General features: G+C 35.9%; 1 protein-coding gene and 2 pseudogenes across 1 annotated transcript; all 3 read left to right on the top strand.

Annotated features, from left to right (window-relative positions):
- The first annotated feature begins 693 nt into the window (after window positions 1-693).
- Window positions 694-1,851, top strand: LOC140888399 (peroxidase 5-like; annotated as a pseudogene).
- Window positions 1,852-4,598: 2,747 nt separating this feature from the next.
- LOC140888398 (peroxidase 5-like) lies at window positions 4,599-5,844 on the top strand. The gene is made up of 3 exons (XM_073296075.1): window positions 4,599-4,605; window positions 4,765-4,955; window positions 5,089-5,844. The coding sequence occupies exons 1-3, from the start codon at window positions 4,599-4,601 to the stop codon at window positions 5,842-5,844; spliced, it is 954 nt and encodes a 317-aa protein (XP_073152176.1).
- An 8,844-nt stretch (window positions 5,845-14,688) lies between these two features.
- LOC140888397 (peroxidase 5-like) lies at window positions 14,689-15,811 on the top strand (annotated as a pseudogene).
- The last annotated feature ends 5,030 nt before the right edge of the window (window positions 15,812-20,841 follow it).

The following is a 20,841-nucleotide window of genomic DNA, read 5'->3' as shown; positions in this document are numbered from 1 at the left end:
CAATAACTCCAACTAAAATAAAAATATAGGATTCATGAGTAAGAAGAATTCAAATAGTTATAAAAGAATAAACAATTAAGTTGGAGGGGATCCAGCTCAGATTTAAGCATATAAGAAATTGAAACTTGTGACATCCACACAAGTCGGTCCTTTTAAAATATCAAAATTTCTCTTGGCAGATTTTTGAGAAGCATACCTATTATCATATTTCAAGGATTAATTAATTCGAGGCGTGGCCATTTTTCCCCAACATCCCCTTCTCTCAGCTAAATGTGCAAGCATGATGTATTAAAATATCAAAGTTTTTAAAATAAAACGTGGTTGACTTTATATATATAGTTTGCGCAGAAGAAACATTTTACATTCCTCAATGATCTATATGTATATCTTTATTCATTTATAATAAACAATAATATATAATCACTGATAGTGCTACCCAAATAAGTACTAAAATTATTAAAATAAAATATGCGATTCAACAAGTTGGATATTAGTGGGGACCAATATTATAAGAAATTGAAACTTGTGAATTTCCACACAAGTCAGTCCTTTTAAAAATCATAATGATTTGCTTATAAAAACTGACAATCAATTCTCCATATTTCATCGCATTTTTGTCTTGAAATATATATCGATCTCAGCAACCTGAGATAGATATATATTTTTAAGGCGTTCAATTAATACATGAACAAAATGGCTAAAAGCAAATTACTGATCACATTTATCACATTATTCATTTTATCTTGTTCGGTTTATGCGGTGCCGCTGAAGTTGCAGTCACCATTTAGGGTGGGATTTTACAGTCAGTCTTGTCCTCCGGCAGAATTCATAGTGCAGAAGTACGTGAGCAAATTCGTTAGGCTTAACCCTGGCCTTGCTGCTGGCATTATAAGGTTGCATTTCCACGATTGCTTCGTCCGGGTAAGTAGGATATAAATATATATATATTAATTTTAATGATCATCTTAGATGTTTGTTGTTTTTCAATAATAATATATATATTTGATCTTAATTAGCTCATGGATATATATATATAATTTAATTTTATAGGGATGTGATGCTTCTGTGCTGTTGGATGGACCAAATTCCGAAAAGGAAAGCATCCCAAACAAGGGAAGCCTGCGGGGCTTCGAGATCATAGATGCCGCCAAAGCCGAACTGGAGATCCGATGCCCCGGCGTCGTTTCCTGTGCGGACATTCTCGCATTCGCAGCTCGTGATAGTGCATGGAAAGTGGGGAACATATACTACCAAGTCCCGTCCGGTCGGCGCGACGGGAACGTCTCCTTAATACTGGATCCCCTTCTGAACCTTCCCCCACCATTCTTCAATGCCACAGCTCTCAGAGACAACTTCGCCAGAAAAGGGCTGACCCTTGATGAAATGGTCACACTCTCCGGCGCTCACTCCATCGGCATTTCGCACTGCACTTCCTTCTCCACTCGTCTATACCCGACCGTCGACCCGACCCTAGACCCCAAGTATGCAGCATTCTTGAAAACAATCTGTCCTCCCCGGTTAATGGGACCACAACAGTAAACCCTACAACCAATCTTGATTCTTTGACCCCTAAGATTTTGGACAACAAGTACTACGTGGGTTTGAAGCTCAACAAGGGTCTTTTCACCTCGGACCAAACCTTGTATAACAGCCCTTTAACCAAGAAAATCGTGTTGAACAATGCTCAATATGGATACACATGGGCTACCAAGTTCGCCGCCGCCATGGTGAAGATGGGCAAAATCGACGTGCTCACCGGAACTGATAAGGGTGAGATCAGGAAAAAATGCAATTTGGTGAACTGATTAATTTAATTAAATTCATCCATCCATCGGAGGCTGAATTCAAGAAGTACTTCTTTCAAGTACCTTTCATTTCCCATGCATTATTGTTTGATCATGATTTGATATTCTTAATCAGTCTTGCATGACAACTTTGATCATGCAACTTCATTTGTGCTCAAATTAATTGTAATTTTAATTTTGATTTTGATTTTGATTTTGTTTCATCTATTCTTCTGTCTCTACTCATCAGTTGTAAGACTGGAATAATATCTGAATGAATTAATTGAATATCGATCATTGTCGATGGGCATTATTTGGTTTGATGTATTATTAATCTATGTATAACTTATCCCAATTAATTTCGTCTTATTTTCGTCATATTATTTATCTATTTATTAATTAATAATTTTACATCAATTAAATCAAATAAATTATAATCTATCCATCAAATCAAATAATGTATTAACTATTTTTTCTTATTTATTTTTAATTCACATTATATTACTTATCTATGGATTACTTATCATATCACTCAAACCAAACGGCAAGTGGTTAATTTTCTACTTTTATAATATATTTAATTTGCATGCTTTGATCATGCAAGTCTGTAAAATAAAATTGTGTTGGAGTTAAATAAAATTGTATATTTTTATTTGAGGATAAATATATATGGTAAAGAAAGAGAGCACATGCATCATCACTGTAACTATGATACATCTATCCCACATGAAAAAATGAAAGATTTAAAATAAATTTATAATATGATATAATGAACTTTTATAGCAACATGAGCTAATTATATTCGTAAAGCGAAGACGAATACAAAGTAGCTGCTATAGGGACTCATTGTGCAGTCGCGCAGGCTAGGGCCCGGAACGTGACAGAATGGTATCAGAGACGGTCACCAGGTGGCCGACCCCAGAAAATATGTGCTACGTGGATGGGAGCCAACTCTTGAACCTGTAGGAGTCATCTCAAGATTCCTGGTGCTGGTGGATCGAAGGTCAGGTCGCGACGAAGAAGTCGCCTTCTGAAGAAGGGGTGATTGTGATACCCCATCTCTTGAACCTGTAGGAGCCATCTCTAGATTCTCGGTCCTAGTGGATCAAAGGTCAGGTTGCGACGAAGAAGTCGTCTTCTGAAAGAGGAGTGATTGTGTTACTCCTGTCTTACATGGGAAAAATGAAATATTTATGAGTTTATATGGGCTACAATGGACTTCTATAGCAATTTGGGTTGATCATTTTAGTAAAGCGATGACTGACCAGCTAAATCGGTATCAACTAGCAAGTGCACTAAGTCAAGTAATAGTAAAATGGACAGAGAGTCCAAGTATCGAACCCACATGGACTGTATAAATATGACTACCAATATATTATTATTTCTACTTAATCTAGACTAATCAAAAAGAACGATTTCAGATTTTAAACTAATAAATAAAATTGCAAAAAAATTAAATTCACTAAAACGCAGCAGAGATTAAAGGTTGAATTCAATTTGGGAAAAGCTCGATCAGTGACACACGTAGGTACCAGACAATTCATGTAACAAGCAGTCGATTTAAGACTCGGACTTAATCTTAATTCACGGAAAATTTCCTAATTTGTTCAAAAGACTATTTCTAGAACAATCAAACATATTCCAATATTGATGGATTAATCTTTCGTAATTCTAATCAAATTTGAATGCATGACGAATTGTGAAAATTCAGTTTACAGCCAAACCGCATAATGAAATCGAATTCTATTTCTAGTCAATTTTACACTATGTTGAATATCGAAGTGATCAAAATCGAAACCTCATCTGTCGAATTGGAATCAATTAACATGCAAGAAAATAACTTGTCAAAAATTCACAAGACAAATATAAATTCGATAATCAATAAAAGAAAATCAAGTCTGAAAATATCAAATAAACAAATCAATTTTTCTACATAAATTGTCTGGCCCAATCACGTGGCCTTGATCGAAAGAGAAAACTACTCAATAAATAAATTCATGATTTAAACAAGGTTTTTAATCATGAAAAATCAAAAGAAAATAATAGAAAAGAAGAGAAAATCTTCTCCCAAGCAGTAGCCGCCTCCCATGTTGACTGCGTCTGAAATTCTGGAACCCTTGAAAAATATTAAAATCTCATATTTATAGTGTCTGGATCCTGTATCAATTTGTTTCCTTCATGAAATATAATTCTCAAAATATTTCTGACGTCGGAACACGAGCTCGCGCCTGAAAAATATCGCGCTCGCGCGCAAGCATTCAAGACAGTGCTTTAACTCCTCTCGCATGCACACCTGGCATAAGCTCGCTCGCGTGCGACCTGCCCTCAAATCTCTGGAATTCTCTTCCGTGCTCGCGCGAGGTGTAAAGCTTGCTTGCGCGTGTTCTAATTTTCTTCATGCGCTGAACACTTTGCATTGTTGCGCGATTGCTCCTCTTTTCAGCACCAACTTCATGCGCTAAACACCTTGCATTGTTGCGCGATTGCGCTTTCTCATGCCTGCTTTTCCATGCGCTAACGCGCTTATTTTTTCCATTTGCACTACATGTTGTGCGTTTGCACTACATGTTGTGCAACCAACTTCTTTAGCGCTTGTTTTTTTCTTCTTTTTTTTTACTTTTTTTTTTCTTTTCTTCTCTTCTCTTATCTTCAAAACTCTTTTAATTTTTATTTTTCCTACAAAGAAAATCTGGAGAGTGAAATACACATGAATACAATAAAACACATAAAAACACACAAAACAATATGAATGCACACAAAATAACATAAAAATATCACGAACTAATGCATACAAAATGTACTTATCAATGACGAATGCAAAGTAGTTGCTATAGGGCTCACTGCGCAGTCCCGCAAGCGCGGGCGAGGGATCGGTGCGTGATAGTAACTCTAAAAACCGCCTAACTGACCAAAAGGCGCCCAAAATCACACATCCTATTTTATTTTAAAAACTGTGATTTTTAAAAGTATTTCTAACGAGAATTCATTTTATCTTGTTCGGTTTATGCGGTGCCGCTGAAGTTGCAGTCACCATTTAGGGTGGGATTTTACAGGCAGTCTTGTCCTCCGGCAGAATTCATAGTGCAGAAGTACGTGAGCAAATTCGTTAGGCTTAACCCTGGCCTTGCTGCTGGCATTATAAGGTTGCATTTCCACGATTGCTTCGTCCGGGTAAGTAGGATATAAATATATATATATTAATTTTAATGATCATCTTAGATGTTTGTTGTTTTTCAATAATAATATATATATTTGATCTTAATTAGCTCATGGATATATATATATATATAATTTAATTTTATAGGGATGTGATGCTTCTGTGCTGTTGGATGGACCAAATTCCGAAAAGGAAAGCATCCCAAACAAGGGAAGCCTGCGGGGCTTCGAGATCATAGATGCCGCCAAAGCCGAACTGGAGATCCGATGCCCCGGCGTCGTTTCCTGTGCGGACATTCTCGCATTCGCAGCTCGTGATAGTGCATGGAAAGTGGGGAACATATACTACCAAGTCCCGTCCGGTCGGCGCGACGGGAACGTCTCCTTAATACTGGATCCCCTTCTGAACCTTCCCCCACCATTCTTCAATGCCACAGCTCTCAGAGACAACTTCGCCAGAAAAGGGCTGACCCTTGATGAAATGGTCACACTCTCCGGCGCTCACTCCATCGGCATTTCGCACTGCACTTCCTTCTCCACTCGTCTATACCCGACCGTCGACCCGACCCTAGACCCCAAGTATGCAGCATTCTTGAAAACAATCTGTCCTCCCCCGGTTAATGGGACCACAACAGTAAACCCTACAACCAATCTTGATTCTTTGACCCCTAAGATTTTGGACAACAAGTACTACGTGGGTTTGAAGCTCAACAAGGGTCTTTTCACCTCGGACCAAACCTTGTATAACAGCCCTTTAACCAAGAAAATCGTGTTGAACAATGCTCAATATGGATACACATGGGCTACCAAGTTCGCCGCCGCCATGGTGAAGATGGGCAAAATCGACGTGCTCACCGGAACTGATAAGGGTGAGATCAGGACAAAATGCAATTTGGTGAACTGATTAATTTAATTAAATTCATCCATCCATCGGAGGCTGAATTCAAGAAGTACTTCTTTCAAGTACCTTTCATTTCCCATGCATTATTGTTTGATCATTTGATATTCTTAATCAGTCTTGCATGACAACTTTGATCATGCAACTTCATTTGTGCTCAAATTATTTGTAATTTTAATTTTGATTTTGATTTTGATTTTGTTTCATCTATTCTTCTGTCTCTACTCATCAGTTGTAAGACTGGAATAATATCTGAATGAATTAATTGAATATCGATCATTGTCGATGGGCATTATTTGGTTTAATATATTATTAATCTATGTATAACTTATCCCAATTAATTTCGTCTTATTTTCGTCATATTATTTATCTATTTATTAATTAATAATTTTACATCAATTAAATCAAATAAATTATAATCTATCCATCAAATCAAATAATGAATTAACTATTTTTTCTTATTTATTTTTAATTCACATTATATTACTTATTTATGGATTACTTATCATATCACTCAAACCAAACGGCAAGTGGTTAATTTTCTACTTTTATAATATATTTAATTTGCATGCTTTGATCATGCAAGTCTGTAAAATAAAATTGTGTTGGAGTTAAATAAAATTGTATATTTTTATTTGAGGATAAATATATATGGTAAAGAAAGAGAGCACATGCATCATCACTGTAACTATGATACATCTGTCCCACAGGAAAAAATGAAAGATTTAAAATAAATTTATAATATGATACAATGAACTTTTATAGCAACATTAGCTAATTATTTTCGTAAAGCGAAGACGAATACAAAGTAGCTGCTATAGGGACTCATTGTGCAGTCGCGCAGGCTAGAGCTCGAGACGTGACAGAATGGTATCAGAGACGGTCACCAGCTGGCCGACCCCAGAAAATATGTGCTACGTGGATGGGAGCCAACTCTTGAACCAGTAGGAGTCATCTCAAGATTCCTGGTGCTGGTGGATCGAAGGTCGGGTCGCGATGAAGAAGTCGCCTTCTGAAGAAGGAGTGATTGTGATACCCCATCTCTTGAACCTGTAGGAGCCATCTCTAGATTCTCGGTCCTAGTGGATCAAAGGTCAGGTTGCGACGAAGAAGTCGTCTTCTGAAAGAGGAGTGATTGTGTTACTCCTGTCTCACATGGGAAAAATGAAAGATTTATGAGTTTATATGGGCTACAATGGACTTCTATAGCAATTTGGGTTGATCATTTTAGTAAAGCGATGACTGACCAGCTAAATCGGTATCAACTAGCAAGTGCACTAGGTCAAGTAATATTAAAGTGGACAGAGAGTCTAAGTATCGAATCCACATGGACTGTATAAATATGACTACCAATATATTATTATTTTTACTTAATCTAGACTAATCAAAAAGAGCGATTTCAGATTTTAAACTAGTAAATAAAATTGCAAAAAAATTAAATTCACTAAAACGCAGCAGAGATTAAAGGTTGAATTCAATTTGGAAAAAGCTCGATCAGTGACACACGTAGGTACCAAACAATTCATGTAACAAGCAGTCGATTTAAGACTCGGACTTAATCTTAATTCACGGAAAATTTCCTAATTTGTTCAAAAGACTATTTCTAGAACAATCAAACATATTCCAATATTGACGGATTAATCTTTCGTAATTATAATCAAATTTGAATGCATGACGAACTGTGAAAATTTAGTTTACAGCCAAACCGCATAATGAAACCGAATTCTATTTCTAGTCAATTTTACACTATGTTGAATATCGAAGTGATCAAAATCGAAACCTCATCTGTCGAATTAGAATCAATTAACATGCAAGAAAATAACTGGCCAAGAAATTCACAAGACAAATATAAATTCGATAATCAATAAAAGAAAATCAAGTCTGAAAATCTCAAATAAACAAATCAATTTTTCTACATAAATTGTCTGGCCCAATCACGTGGCCTTGATCGAAATAGAAAACTATTCAATAAATAAATTCATGATTTAAACAAGGTTTTTAATCATAAAAAATCAAAAGAAAATAAAAGAAAAGAAGAGAAAATCTTCTCCCAAGCAGTAGCCGCCTCCCACGTTGACTGCGTCTGAAATTCTGGAACCCTTGAAAAATATTAAAATCTCCTATTTATAGTGTCTGGATCCTGTATCAATTTGTTTCCTTCATGAAATATAATTCTCAAAATAATTCTGACGTCGGAACACGAGCTCGCGCCTGAAAAATATCGCGCTCGCGCGCAAGCCTTCAAGACAGTGCTTTAACTCCTCTCGCATGCACGCCTGGCATAAGCTCGCTCGCGTGCGACCTGCCCTCAAATCTCTGAAATTCTCTTCACGCTTGCGCGAGGTGTAAAGCTTGCTTGCGCGTGTTCTAATTTTCTTCATGCGCTGAACACTTTGCATTGTTGCGCGATTGCTCCTCTTTTCAGCGCCAACTTCATGCACTAAACACCTTGCATTGTTGCGCGATTGCGCTTTCTCATGCCTGCTTTTCCATGCGCTAACGCGCTTATTTTCTCCGTTTGCACTACATGTTGTGCGTTTGCACTACATGTTGTGCAACCAACTTCTTTAGCGCTTGTTTTTTTCTTCTTTTTTTTTACTTTTTTTTTTCTTTTCTTCTCTTCTCTTATCTTCAAAACTCTTTTAATTTTTATTTTTCCTACAAAGAAAATCTGGAGAGTGAAATACACATGAATACAATAAAATACATAAAAACACACAAAACAATATGAATGCACACAAAATAACATAAAAATATCACGAACTTATGCATACAAAATGTACTTATCAATGACGAATGCAAAGTAGTTGCTATAGGGCTCACTGTGCAGTCCCGCAAGCACGGGCGAGGGATCGGTGCGTGATAGTAACTCTAAAAACCGCCTAACTGACCAAAAGGCGCCCAAAATCACACATCCTATTTTATTTTAAAAACTGTGATTTTTAAAAGTATTTCTAACAAATCGCACATGGCAATTCAATTTCACAATTTTATGACAAATCCGACCAAACTACACCATGATCACCCTTATTCTTAATTGAAATTCACAAAAACTCCTATAAGACCGTTTCACGGATCAATTTTGTGCAACGGGTCTTTGGACCCACTTGATTCATGAAAAATATTATTTTTCAATACATATATGGATCATAATCAACCAGTATGATCTGTAAGAACGTCACAAAAGACCTACTTATTGTAATTTAGGGTGTTATTTTGTTCAATTCCTTTGAATTAATTGGATAGAACATAAAATTGTCTGTATATAAGCCGATTTTAATTAGTGTAATTGTTATGAAACCCTTGAGCTTATTTTTAACATTAAAATGATATTTAATTTAAGGTACTATTTATATGATTTTTTTATGATATGTAAACCCGCAATTGTTATCTTTAGGTGCACAATGCATAAACTCCAGGTTAACCCTAACCTTATTAATGCAATTGTTCTGAACCCCTCCGTCTTAATTAATTTTTAGAGTAGGTCTATTTTTAAATTAGGTATTTTGAAATAAATCTTAAAATTTAAAGCAGATTATTTGATAAGTTAATGATTGATCGATCTCATATTGACATTTTAATAACAAAATACCCTTATTAGAGAATGCATCTCTTCATTCATTTATTTGAATGAATATAAGGGTTAATTATTAGAGTGTCAGTAACGATTTTAATATATTTATCAAAATATCATAATTATTTTTGAAGAACCAGAATCAACACGCGACTCGCTTGGAGTCATTATTTAAATTGAAGAGGAACGGAAGGAAAGATCTAGGGTGAAGAAATATATATCAATTTTTTTTTTTTTTTGTAATGAAAATAAAGAATAAATTTTTTATTGATTTTAAACTGTAGTAACCTGATGACCAATTTAAATTGGTTAAATATTAAAAAAGATTAAAGGTTATTAATATTAAAAAAAAATCAATGGCATAATCAAGTTCAGAATATGATTTCCAGACTTCGGAACCACCAAAGGGTTCAGAAGGTCCAAAGATGATGAGTTCGGAAGCATTGAACTGTTCAAGCCAAGATCGGATGCAGAGGAAGAATTCAGAAGGTCCAAACTCAGATCAAAAGGTCCGATTAGTGTTAAGTAATGCATATCGAGTGTGAGGTGGCAATGAAGTACCGACACGTGGGAGTTCGGAAGGTCTGAACCATGGATCAGAGGGTCCAAACTAGGACGTATACTTAAGTGTCAAGAGGCTTTGGACACATCACTGCATGCATGGGATCGGAAGGTCCGAAGTGGGGATCGGAGCTTCCGACGTTCACAGTTTGGAACGTGGCATTCATGCAGGGATCGAAACATCCGATCGATGCCTATAAATAGGTCATCCGAGATCATTTATCCTAGCTCATTTCACACTTTTCCCTATCTTATCTAGTGTATTCTTGGGCGTCCTAGCCATTCGTTCGAGGGTCGGGCACTAGCAGTGTGGGGACCCGGGTTGCTAATCTCATCTTAGGGCAATTAACGATTAATAGACAATTAATCATGTAATAAAAGATTGTTCAAACCAAGAGCTAAAAAAAATTTATTTTTTTTTAAAGAAGGCCCCGCTCGATCGGGTAAACTCTACCGATCGAGCGAGCACAAAGTAAAAACTCTTGGGTCTGCATCCATATTGGCCTCGCTCGATCGGTGAAACTTTACCGATCGAGCGGGCATAAAATCTCAACCCTCTGTTTTGCAAAATAAAGGCCTCGCTCGATCGGTGAAATCCTACCGATCGAGCGAGCTGTATTTCCAGAAAATCTGCAGGAAACACTCTTATTGTCAACCATGGAACATGCATAAATATACTCTTTAACAAGCTGCTAAATACTATACATGCATTGACAAATTAATCCTAACATTCAAATACATCCATTCTTGAATATAAACTAGGATTTACCAAATAGAAACATGCACAAGATTCTTTGTCTTCTAACATGTTATTAACAATACATATCATCTGCTTAAAACCCGAGTCACTACATGCTATGACTCTTCTCGATCTATCCAAGCCAACTCTAGCTTGATCATGCCCCAACCTGATGCAATGCACACATACAAACAAAGCAACAGCCGGATAACTCCGGTGAGAATAAATCTCAGTATGAATAACATGCATATACATCATTTAAGCATATAACTCATTCATATCATGAACGTTACATAATAACATAACATGCTAGCATTTATAAACGCATATTCTAAACCATAGAAATCTCTAGGTTAATGCATAAATGCAATGCATGTGCCAAGGAATAGACTATCAAATCTGATATCAATAAATCGTAGTTCTGGGATCCCGGGGAAATAAAATCTTCAACAAACACCAACTCACCCAATCGAGGTGAAGTTGAATACTTCATTTCCCTTGACTTTGGTGCAACTATAGTGAGTCTTCTGGCTCTAGAAGTAAGTCTATATTCCGTGCCACTCAACTAAAGCCCTCCAAACGTCATATGCACTCTAGGCCTTTCAACGCTCTGTGCTTTACAGGCTGGAGTTCAAGATGAATGCAACATGTTATGTATGCATTAAATGCTATAAAACACCTTGAACACTTACTCAATTAAACCAACAAAGCAATCAAAGCATCTAATCACATAAGGATATTGACAAATCTGTAAGCATCACATAATATATGTAAAACATGTTCAATACAGAAAATACTATAAATCAAATTAAATAAGTAAACATTTACATAAATATTCTGGGAATTCAAGAAGATAGCTATCTTGAATAATCTATCCCATCTATGTAAACGTAAACAATAACATATATTAAAACATGCATGTATGTGATTTTAGGCAACTCGATAATCATAAACAATCTCGAGTTATTCTGCCCATCTTATTAATGTCTATTCATACCTTTCATTGCGATTCAAACATCTTGAATATGTTGCCAATGCTGATCATCTCAAAGCTAGCCAAATCGGTCATACAATCTGCTCATTTCAATCAGTGCTACTTGAAGGTATTCTTGATTCAACTTCAAACACTTCAAGTCATTCGAACTCGAACTCGTCGATTCGACTTCGATAATCTTCAATTCAAATCTGAAATGGTTTATAACATAGTTAAACATCAAGTTCAAATCTGAATCGATGTTTCATTAAAGCTTATTCAGTTCAAATCTTGCTAAGACAATCGAAATTCAAACCGGCGTCGCAACTATTCGAGTCCGATAAATCTTTCGATTCAAATATCATTATATCTTCATTCCCAACATAATCACATATTTATTCATCCACAATAAGCTTAAAGATGAGCTCTAGACATTGAGAATGCATAACAATTCAAAATCTTGAACCGACGGCGTAACGATACGATTTCGACAATCCCAAAGGCATTAACAGCATTAAGATAATCATATCATTCAAATATCATCACCAATTCTTCAGCTGAATTTCGAAATATGCAACCCCTAAAAATCATATTTCTGACAAATCTTTCAAAAATCGAAAACATGTTCAAACGACGATCTTTTCACGATCCGTCTTAGATATGCTATCGTCGTATATGCTAGAACATGTTTATACAATCAAATCTTAATTCTAAAAACATCATAAAATTCAAATATGGTAGAACTTGATAAAACTTACGTCAAAACGAAGCACTCGGAGCTGTGATCGCAAATATATGTTCAATCGAAAATTCTACCGGGCGGATCAAAAGATATCGGAGTTGAAAGATCAAAATTTGGCTTGGAACCCTTTCTCCCTCCTTCTCGGTTTTCTTGGCTGGGAATTCTGATATCTCACGTGAATTCTAAGACAAAAGAGATATATATTGACCTATTTGCACTTTAGTCCCTGAACTTTGGGCTAATTGCAATTTAGTCCTCGAACAAGCGATTGAATTCAATTGCAATCCTAAATAATTTAAGAATAATAGAATTTAATTCTAAACTCTAAATATTCTCAAATTAAATATTCTCGGATTAAAATTAAATCATTTCGAAACTTATCGCATTTTAGTCCTTGAAATTCAATATTTGCAAATGGGTCCTTGCTCGGATTTCATCCTCAAATTCAATCTTTGATATTTATCATCTTGGAATTCACATCTTAAATTCCATAAATATCAATTCAAATATTTTTAATCTTTTAATTTAAGAATTCCGGATATTAAAATCTTAAAATCCGAAAATCCTCAAATTAAATATTTCTGACCCGAAATTGAAATCTCTAATTTTCCATACATTCTTAAATTCATATTTTCTCTCTTATTCAAAATTTAAATCTTAAATCCCGTAATTAAGAACTTAATATTTTCGGATCTTACAAGCAGGGCGATTCCGAGATAGTTGTGGATCTGTGTCCAAGAGACAAGGTCGTCGACAGCAACGGGCTGACGACGGAAGCATGTACAAGTATAGACTCCTAGTAGCTTTTTGAAGTAGCTATTAGTCTAGTTAAGGTTGCTAGTAAGCTATAAATGATATGATAATTACTTGCTTATAGGCTTGGACTTGTGAGCCTGCAGAGTTGCTAGGTTGATGGTTAGATGTACGAATGTACTATCCGAGATTTATTAGTTGAGTATGCATGTTATATGTTTTGCATGTTTATCTGGCATGTTTTATGTGCACATATTATGTCACGATTATTATGGTGCATATGTATTTTATGTTGAGAATGTACCCTTGATATAAGCCTATATTGGGGTCGCTCAGTCCCTTATTTCTTAGTAGATGGTTGGACCAGCTAGTACGGGATCAGTTCACCTATATTCATGGAGTATTCTGGTATCAGAGCCACCGTTTTATGCGACGGTCCAGCATGCTACTTACCACGACGCCTTCCTGACTAAGCAGAGTTTGTCCGTGATAGTTTTCCGTTACCCTGTACATTTGCATTCATTTACTCATAATATGTGTATACTCATACTTTCGTATTGAGTGTTGTTATCGCTCACGTCCTCGTTTGTATTTCTTTAACACCCAATTCCACAGGGCAAACCTTATATTGGACGGACCTAGCGGGAGCGATCAACGAGGCAGAGGCTGCAGCTTTTCCGAGGAGTGGTATTCTGGTTTCCTTCAGTTGGTTTATTCATACCGTTTTTCGATACGGTTATATTATATTTTTGGGTATTTGTAGTCTTTCGACTGGGTTGTAATAATTAAGTTGTTTTCGCTGTTTTATTTTATTATGTTTTTGTTTAATTGACCGCATGTTATTAGTTATGTTAAGTAGGTGATCATCTGGGACGGGTCACTACATAAACGCTCCCTAAATACTGTCGAATACTGTCTAATTATTTGATTTTAATTAAAAAATGTTCATTTATTCTTCTTAAATAAATTGTTCAAAAATTTTCCAAAATTTATGTTTATTACAATGGAATAACCGGGCATTACCCAATAACTCCAATTAAAACAATCAAAGTTCAAGGAATATTAATCTAAAGAGTCAAAGCTAAATGTGCAAGCATGATATATTCCAAAAGTTTTAAAAAAAAATTGGTTGACATACATATAGTCTGTGCGGAAGAAACATTCCTCAAATTGATATATCTTTATTCGTTTATATAATTAAACGTACAATAATATATAATCAGAGATAGTGCTACCCAATAACTCCAACTAAAATAAAAATATAGGATTCATGAGTAAGAAGAATTCAAATAGTTATAAAAGAATAAACAATTAAGTTGGAGGGGATCCAGCTCAGATTTAAGCCTATAAGAAATTGAAACTTGTGACATCCACACAAGTCGGTCCTTTTAAAAACCAAAATGTCTCGCTTATAAATACTAAGCAATCAATTCTCCATATTCCATCCCATTTTACACTAGAAATATATATATCTCAAGAACCTGATATATATATATACACACACAAAAATGGCTAAAAATTACAGTAGCAGCAAATTACTGATCACATTTATCACATTATTCATTTTATCTTGTTCGGTTTATGCGGTGCCGCTGAAGTTGCAGTCACCATTTAGGGTGGGATTTTACAGTCAGTCTTGTCCTCCGGCAGAATTCATAGTGCAGAAGTACGTGAGCAAATTCGTTAGGCTTAACCCTGGCCTTGCTGCTGGCATTATAAGGTTGCATTTCCACGATTGCTTCGTCCGGGTAAGTAGGATATAAATATATATATATTAATTTTAATGATCATCTTAGATGTTTGTTGTTTTTCAATAATAATATATATATTTGATCTTAATTAGCTCATGGATATATATATATAATTTAATTTTATAGGGATGTGATGCTTCTGTGCTGTTGGATGGACCAAATTCCGAAAAGGAAAGCATCCCAAACAAGGGAAGCCTGCGGGGCTTCGAGATCATAGATGCCGCCAAAGCCGAACTGGAGATCCGATGCCCGGCGTCGTTTCCTGTGCGGACATTCTCGCATTCGCAGCTCGTGATAGTGCATGGAAAGTGGGGAACATATACTACCAAGTCCCGTCCGGTCGGCGCGACGGGAACGTCTCCTTAATACTGGATCCCCTTCTGAACCTTCCCCCACCATTCTTCAATGCCACAGCTCTCAGAGACAACTTCGCCAGAAAAGGGCTGACCCTTGATGAAATGGTCACACTCTCCGGCGCTCACTCCATCGGCATTTCGCACTGCACTTCCTTCTCCACTCGTCTATACCCGACCGTCGACCCGACCCTAGACCCCAAGTATGCAGCATTCTTGAAAACAATCTGTCCTCCCCGGTTAATGGGACCACAACAGTAAACCCTACAACCAATCTTGATTCTTTGACCCCTAAGATTTTGGACAACAAGTACTACGTGGGTTTGAAGCTCAACAAGGGTCTTTTCACCTCGGACCAAACCTTGTATAACAGCCCTTTAACCAAGAAAATCGTGTTGAACAATGCTCAATATGGATACACATGGGCTACCAAGTTCGCCGCCGCCATGGTGAAGATGGGCAAAATCGACGTGCTCACCGGAACTGATAAGGGTGAGATCAGGACAAAATGCAATTTGGTGAACTAATTAATTAAATTCATCCATCCATCGGAGGCTGAATTCAAGAAGTACTTCTTTCAAGTACCTTTCATTTCCCATGCATTATTGTTTGATCATCATTTGATATTCTTAATCAGTCTTGCATGACAACTTTGATCATGCAACTTCATTTGTGCTCAAATTTAAATTTGATTTTGTTTTTGTTTCATCAATTTAATTTCTTCTGTCTCTACTGATCAGTTGTACAAGACTGGAATAATATTGAGTTAATTGAATATATCGATCATTGTCGGTTATGTTACTAGCTTCATGAAGTGGTAATTTTCTACTTTTATAATTTTTTTCAATTAAGTGAAATTTATGCGCTGCCATTTTTGTTTGATTCGATTAGTCGTCTTTCATGCTGTGATCATGCAAGTTAATTTGTATGCTGAAATTTTAATTCTAATTAATTTGATTTTCTTTCATCAATTAAATTTCTTCTGTCTCTAGTACTCAGTTGTATAAGACTGGAATAATATCGATCGAGTTCATTGAATATATCGATCATTTAATTTAGAAAATGAACTTTTTTGTACTTACTAATATTTACTAGGTTCCGCCACTGTGGGGACCTCGGGTTGCTAATCTCATCTTAGGGCAATAAACGATTAATAAGCAATTAATCATAGCCTAAAAGAATATTCAAACCAAGAGCTAAAAAAATTTTTTTTTTTATTTTTTTTAAAATGAGCCCCTCGCTCGATCGGTAAAACTTGCCCGATCGAGCGAGCCAAAATATTCTGCTCTCGCGTTTGAACAAAAATGGCCTCGCTCGATCGGTGAAATGTTACCGATCGAGCGAGCAACAAAAAGCTCAACCTCTGTCTTGCAAAATAAGGCCTCGCTCGATCCGTCGATATTAACCGATCGAGCGGGCTCCAAAATACTGGAAATCTGCTGCATCAAAAAGGCTGTCAATTAATATACATGCATTGGCAAATAAATCCTATCTCATAAATACATCAATTCAAGAGAATATAAACTAGGATTTATCAACTAACAACATGTACAAGATCTCTGTTTTCTAACATGTTGGCATACAATACATTTCATCTACTTAAAACCCGAGTCCTCACTTGCTAAAATTGTTCTTGCTGCTATCCAAGCCAACTCTAGCTTGATCATGCCCCAACCTGATGCAATGCACACATACAAACAAAGCAACAGCCGGATAGCTCCGGTGAGAATAAATCTCAGTATAAATAGCATGCATATACATCATTTAAACATATAACTAATTCACATCTTGAATTAACATAACATGCTAGCATTTATAAACGCATAATCTAAACCATAGAAGTCTCTAGGTTAATGCATAAATGCAATGCATGTGCCAAAGGATAGGCTAGCAAATCTGATATCAATAAAGCTTGGTTCTTTGGGATCCCGAGGAATAAAATAGCTCTCAAACTACCGACACTCCCATTCGAGGCAGCATCAAGTATTTTACTCCTCTGACTTTGGTGCAACTATAGTGAGTCTTCTGGCTCTGAACATAAATCCATATTCTGTGTCATGAGTCAAGCTGACTCTAGAAATAAATCTACATTCCATGCCACTCACTACAGCTCTCCAAACATCATCTGCACTCTAGGCGATGGCTGCCCTCTGTGCTATTAAGGCTGGAGTTCAAGATGAATGCAACATAAGCTGTATGCATTAAAAGCTATAAAAACACCTTGAACACTTGCTCAATAACCAACTAAGCAAAACAAAGCAGCTAATCACATAAAGATAGCAATAAATCTGCAAGCATCTCATAAAACATGTAAAACATGTTCAATACAGCAAATAATACAAATCAGCTTACGCAGGTAAACATTTACATAAATGTTCTGGGAAATTCAAGAAAATAGCTATCCTGAATAATCTATCCCATTTATGTAAACGTACACCATAACATATATAAAAACAGGCAAGTATGTGATTTTAGGAAACTCGATAAGCAAAACAATCTCGAGTTATTCTGCCCATCTTATTAATGTCTATTCATGCCTGCATTTCTGATTCAAATAGCTGACACTCTGTCATCTAATTCTTGATCAACTACAAGCTGTCCAAATCTGACATCAAATTCTGCTCATTTCAATCAGTGCTACTTGAAGGTATTCTTGATTCAACTTCAAACACTTCAAGTCATACAAACTCGAACTCATCAATTCAACTTCGATAAGCTTCAATTCAAATCTGAAATAATGTATAACATATCTAAACATCAATTTCCAATCTGAATCGATGTTTCTTTAAAGCTGATACATTTCAAATCTGACTAATACAATCGGAATTCAAACCGACGTCGCAACTATTCGACTTCGATAATTCTTTCGATTCAAATATCATTATACCTTCATTCTAAATATAACCACATATTCAATTCATCCACTAAACACTTGAATATGAGCTCTAGACATATAGAATGAATAACAATTCAAAATCTTGAACCGGCGGCGTAACGATACGATTTCGATCGTTCCAAAAGCTTAAACATCAATATTGTCATCTATACAATATATTATCATCACCAATTCCAACAAAAAAGTCACGTGAATATAAACCCCAATATTCAGATTTTGAATAAATCTTTCAAAAATCGGAAACATGTTCAAACGACGATCTTTTCTCGATCCGTCTTAGATATGCTATCGTCGTATATGCGAGAACATATTCATACAATCAAATCTTAATTCTAACAACAACTTAAAATTCAAACATGTTAGAACTTCATAAAACTTACGTCAAAACGTAGCACTCAAAGCTGTGATCGCAAATATACGATCAATCGGAAATTCTACCGGGCGGATCAAAAGATATCGGAGCTTAAAAAGGGTTGAAAATGGCTTTGGGAACCCTTTTCTCATCTCTCTCGGCCATTTCTGGATTTGTGGGTGACTTAATCTGATTCCCACGTTTAAACATAAATATATATCCACTTATTTGCATTTTGGCCCCTAAACTTTGGCCTAATTGCAATTCAGTCCCTGAACAAGCGATTTAATTCAATTTCAATCCTAAATAATTTAAGATTATTAGAATTCAAGTCTAAACTCTAAATATTCTCAAATTAAATATTCTTGGATTAAAATTAAATCATTTCGGACATTATTGCATTTTAGTCCCTGAATTGCTCAATATTTGCAAATTGGTCCTTTCTCGGATTTTATCCTCAAATTCATTCTTGATATTTATCATCTTGGAATTCACATCTTAAATTCCATAAATATCAATTGCAAATATTTTTAATCTTTTAATTTAAGAATTTCGGATAATAAACTTCTTAAAATCCAAAAATCCTCAAATTAAATATTTCTGACCCGAAATTGCAATTCCACATTTTTTAACTTCTTCAAATAAATATTTTATCATATCCGGAATTTAAATCTTAAATCCCGTCATTAAGAACTTAATATTTACGGACCTTACATTTCCTCCCCTCTAAGGAATGATTTCGTCCTCGAAATCGCATCGATCTTACTGCTAATTCTTGTAGGCTGTGTAGCTGACTGAAGTAATACTAACTTCAATTCTCTGAGCTATCGATACCTATTCTGATATCTTCTCTTCTATCATAGCTTAATCTTCTTTCTGATTGCTTCTGCAATCCTATCAATTCGCATTCACATATAATCACTGAGTCAACTTATATCTAAGTTGCTCTTTCTTGTGATCTAACTCTGCATCAATTACTTTGTCTTGCTTACAATTTTATCAACTTCTGTTGCATCTGAATTGAATACACATACATGTTCTAGCTGATATTCTTCAGCCAATGCATATGGATAACAATTCATCTATCTGATACTTCATGCTTGAGTATTAATCAATAAGCTAGATCAAATACTCATAGAAATCAATTCTGAAATTTCTTTCTAAATCTACTGATGCTCGATAAACAATTTTTGAATTGATCATTCTGCTCAGGCTTCAAATATCTATATCTGTTGCCCATTTTCTAGCTCAGTCACTGCTGTTCTATTTCTGTTCAAAACAATCTTCACATTCTCTATCATTTCTTGACTCATAGCTGGTCAAATAGCTGATAGTTCTGAAAGATCATTTCTATATAAAGACATTTCTGTGTTTCTGATCAATCAATCATCAAAATACTGTCTTTATAGCTATTCAAGAGCTCTTACAGGAATCATAGTAATCAAGTGGCACATAATCAATCAATTAGTACCGAATCTAGTACTCTAGTTCTGAGCATATCCTCGGAAATCTGGATAATCACATCTGATAGTCCACTTGTAGTGACCCTTACCCGGATCACCTACTAAACAGAACTTAGGCATGCAATTAACTTAATTAAAACAGATATCAGAATAAAACTGCGGAAACCAATAACATTATACAATCCCAAGTAAAGGAATCTGTAATTATCCAATAATATACAACCAAATCGAATAGCTGTATAAACCCAAACAACAGTAATAAAACCTAGACGAAGCTCCAGCTGGCCAACCACTGACTAGCCCCTCCTGGATCCACCCTCCTCGTCCAATCGCAAACCTGCCCCATGGAATAGGGTGTCCATAAAAATACAGAGTACGAGACGTGAGCATACAACGCTCAGTACGAGAGTATGAGTATACATGCATGCAAATTGAACTTCCTATAGACTCGAGGTCAAGGATCAGATAACAGAGACAGACCGGGCCCTGGTATGTAGCACGCTGTGCCGTCGCTTCAGGAGGTGGCTCCCATACCGAGATAATCGTGGATACGCCGGACCCAAATCGATGGAAGTCCATCCACTAACAGGATAGGGTACAACCCTACTAACAGACATCTCGAAAGAGATACAGCAAGATGCAAATGAATGCAGCATAATATCATGGCATATAAATCATGCAGTCACATAATACATGCATACTCAGTCAGGATATCTCGAACAGTACTTTCGTACCTCAAAATAGTGAAAGCTCTACCAACTCTAGGTCCACGCCTATAGTCTGCTCTACACTGCCAAATGATACCACTATCATCAAAGTGCTCTAAAAGCCTTAACTAAGCTATTG

This window comes from Henckelia pumila, chromosome 3, assembly GCF_033568475.1.
Source record: "Henckelia pumila isolate YLH828 chromosome 3, ASM3356847v2, whole genome shotgun sequence".
NCBI classification, from domain to species: Eukaryota; Viridiplantae; Streptophyta; class Magnoliopsida; order Lamiales; family Gesneriaceae; genus Henckelia; species Henckelia pumila.
The sequence above is the reverse complement of the archived record's forward strand: the minus strand, read 5'-3'. Positions and strand labels throughout refer to the sequence as shown.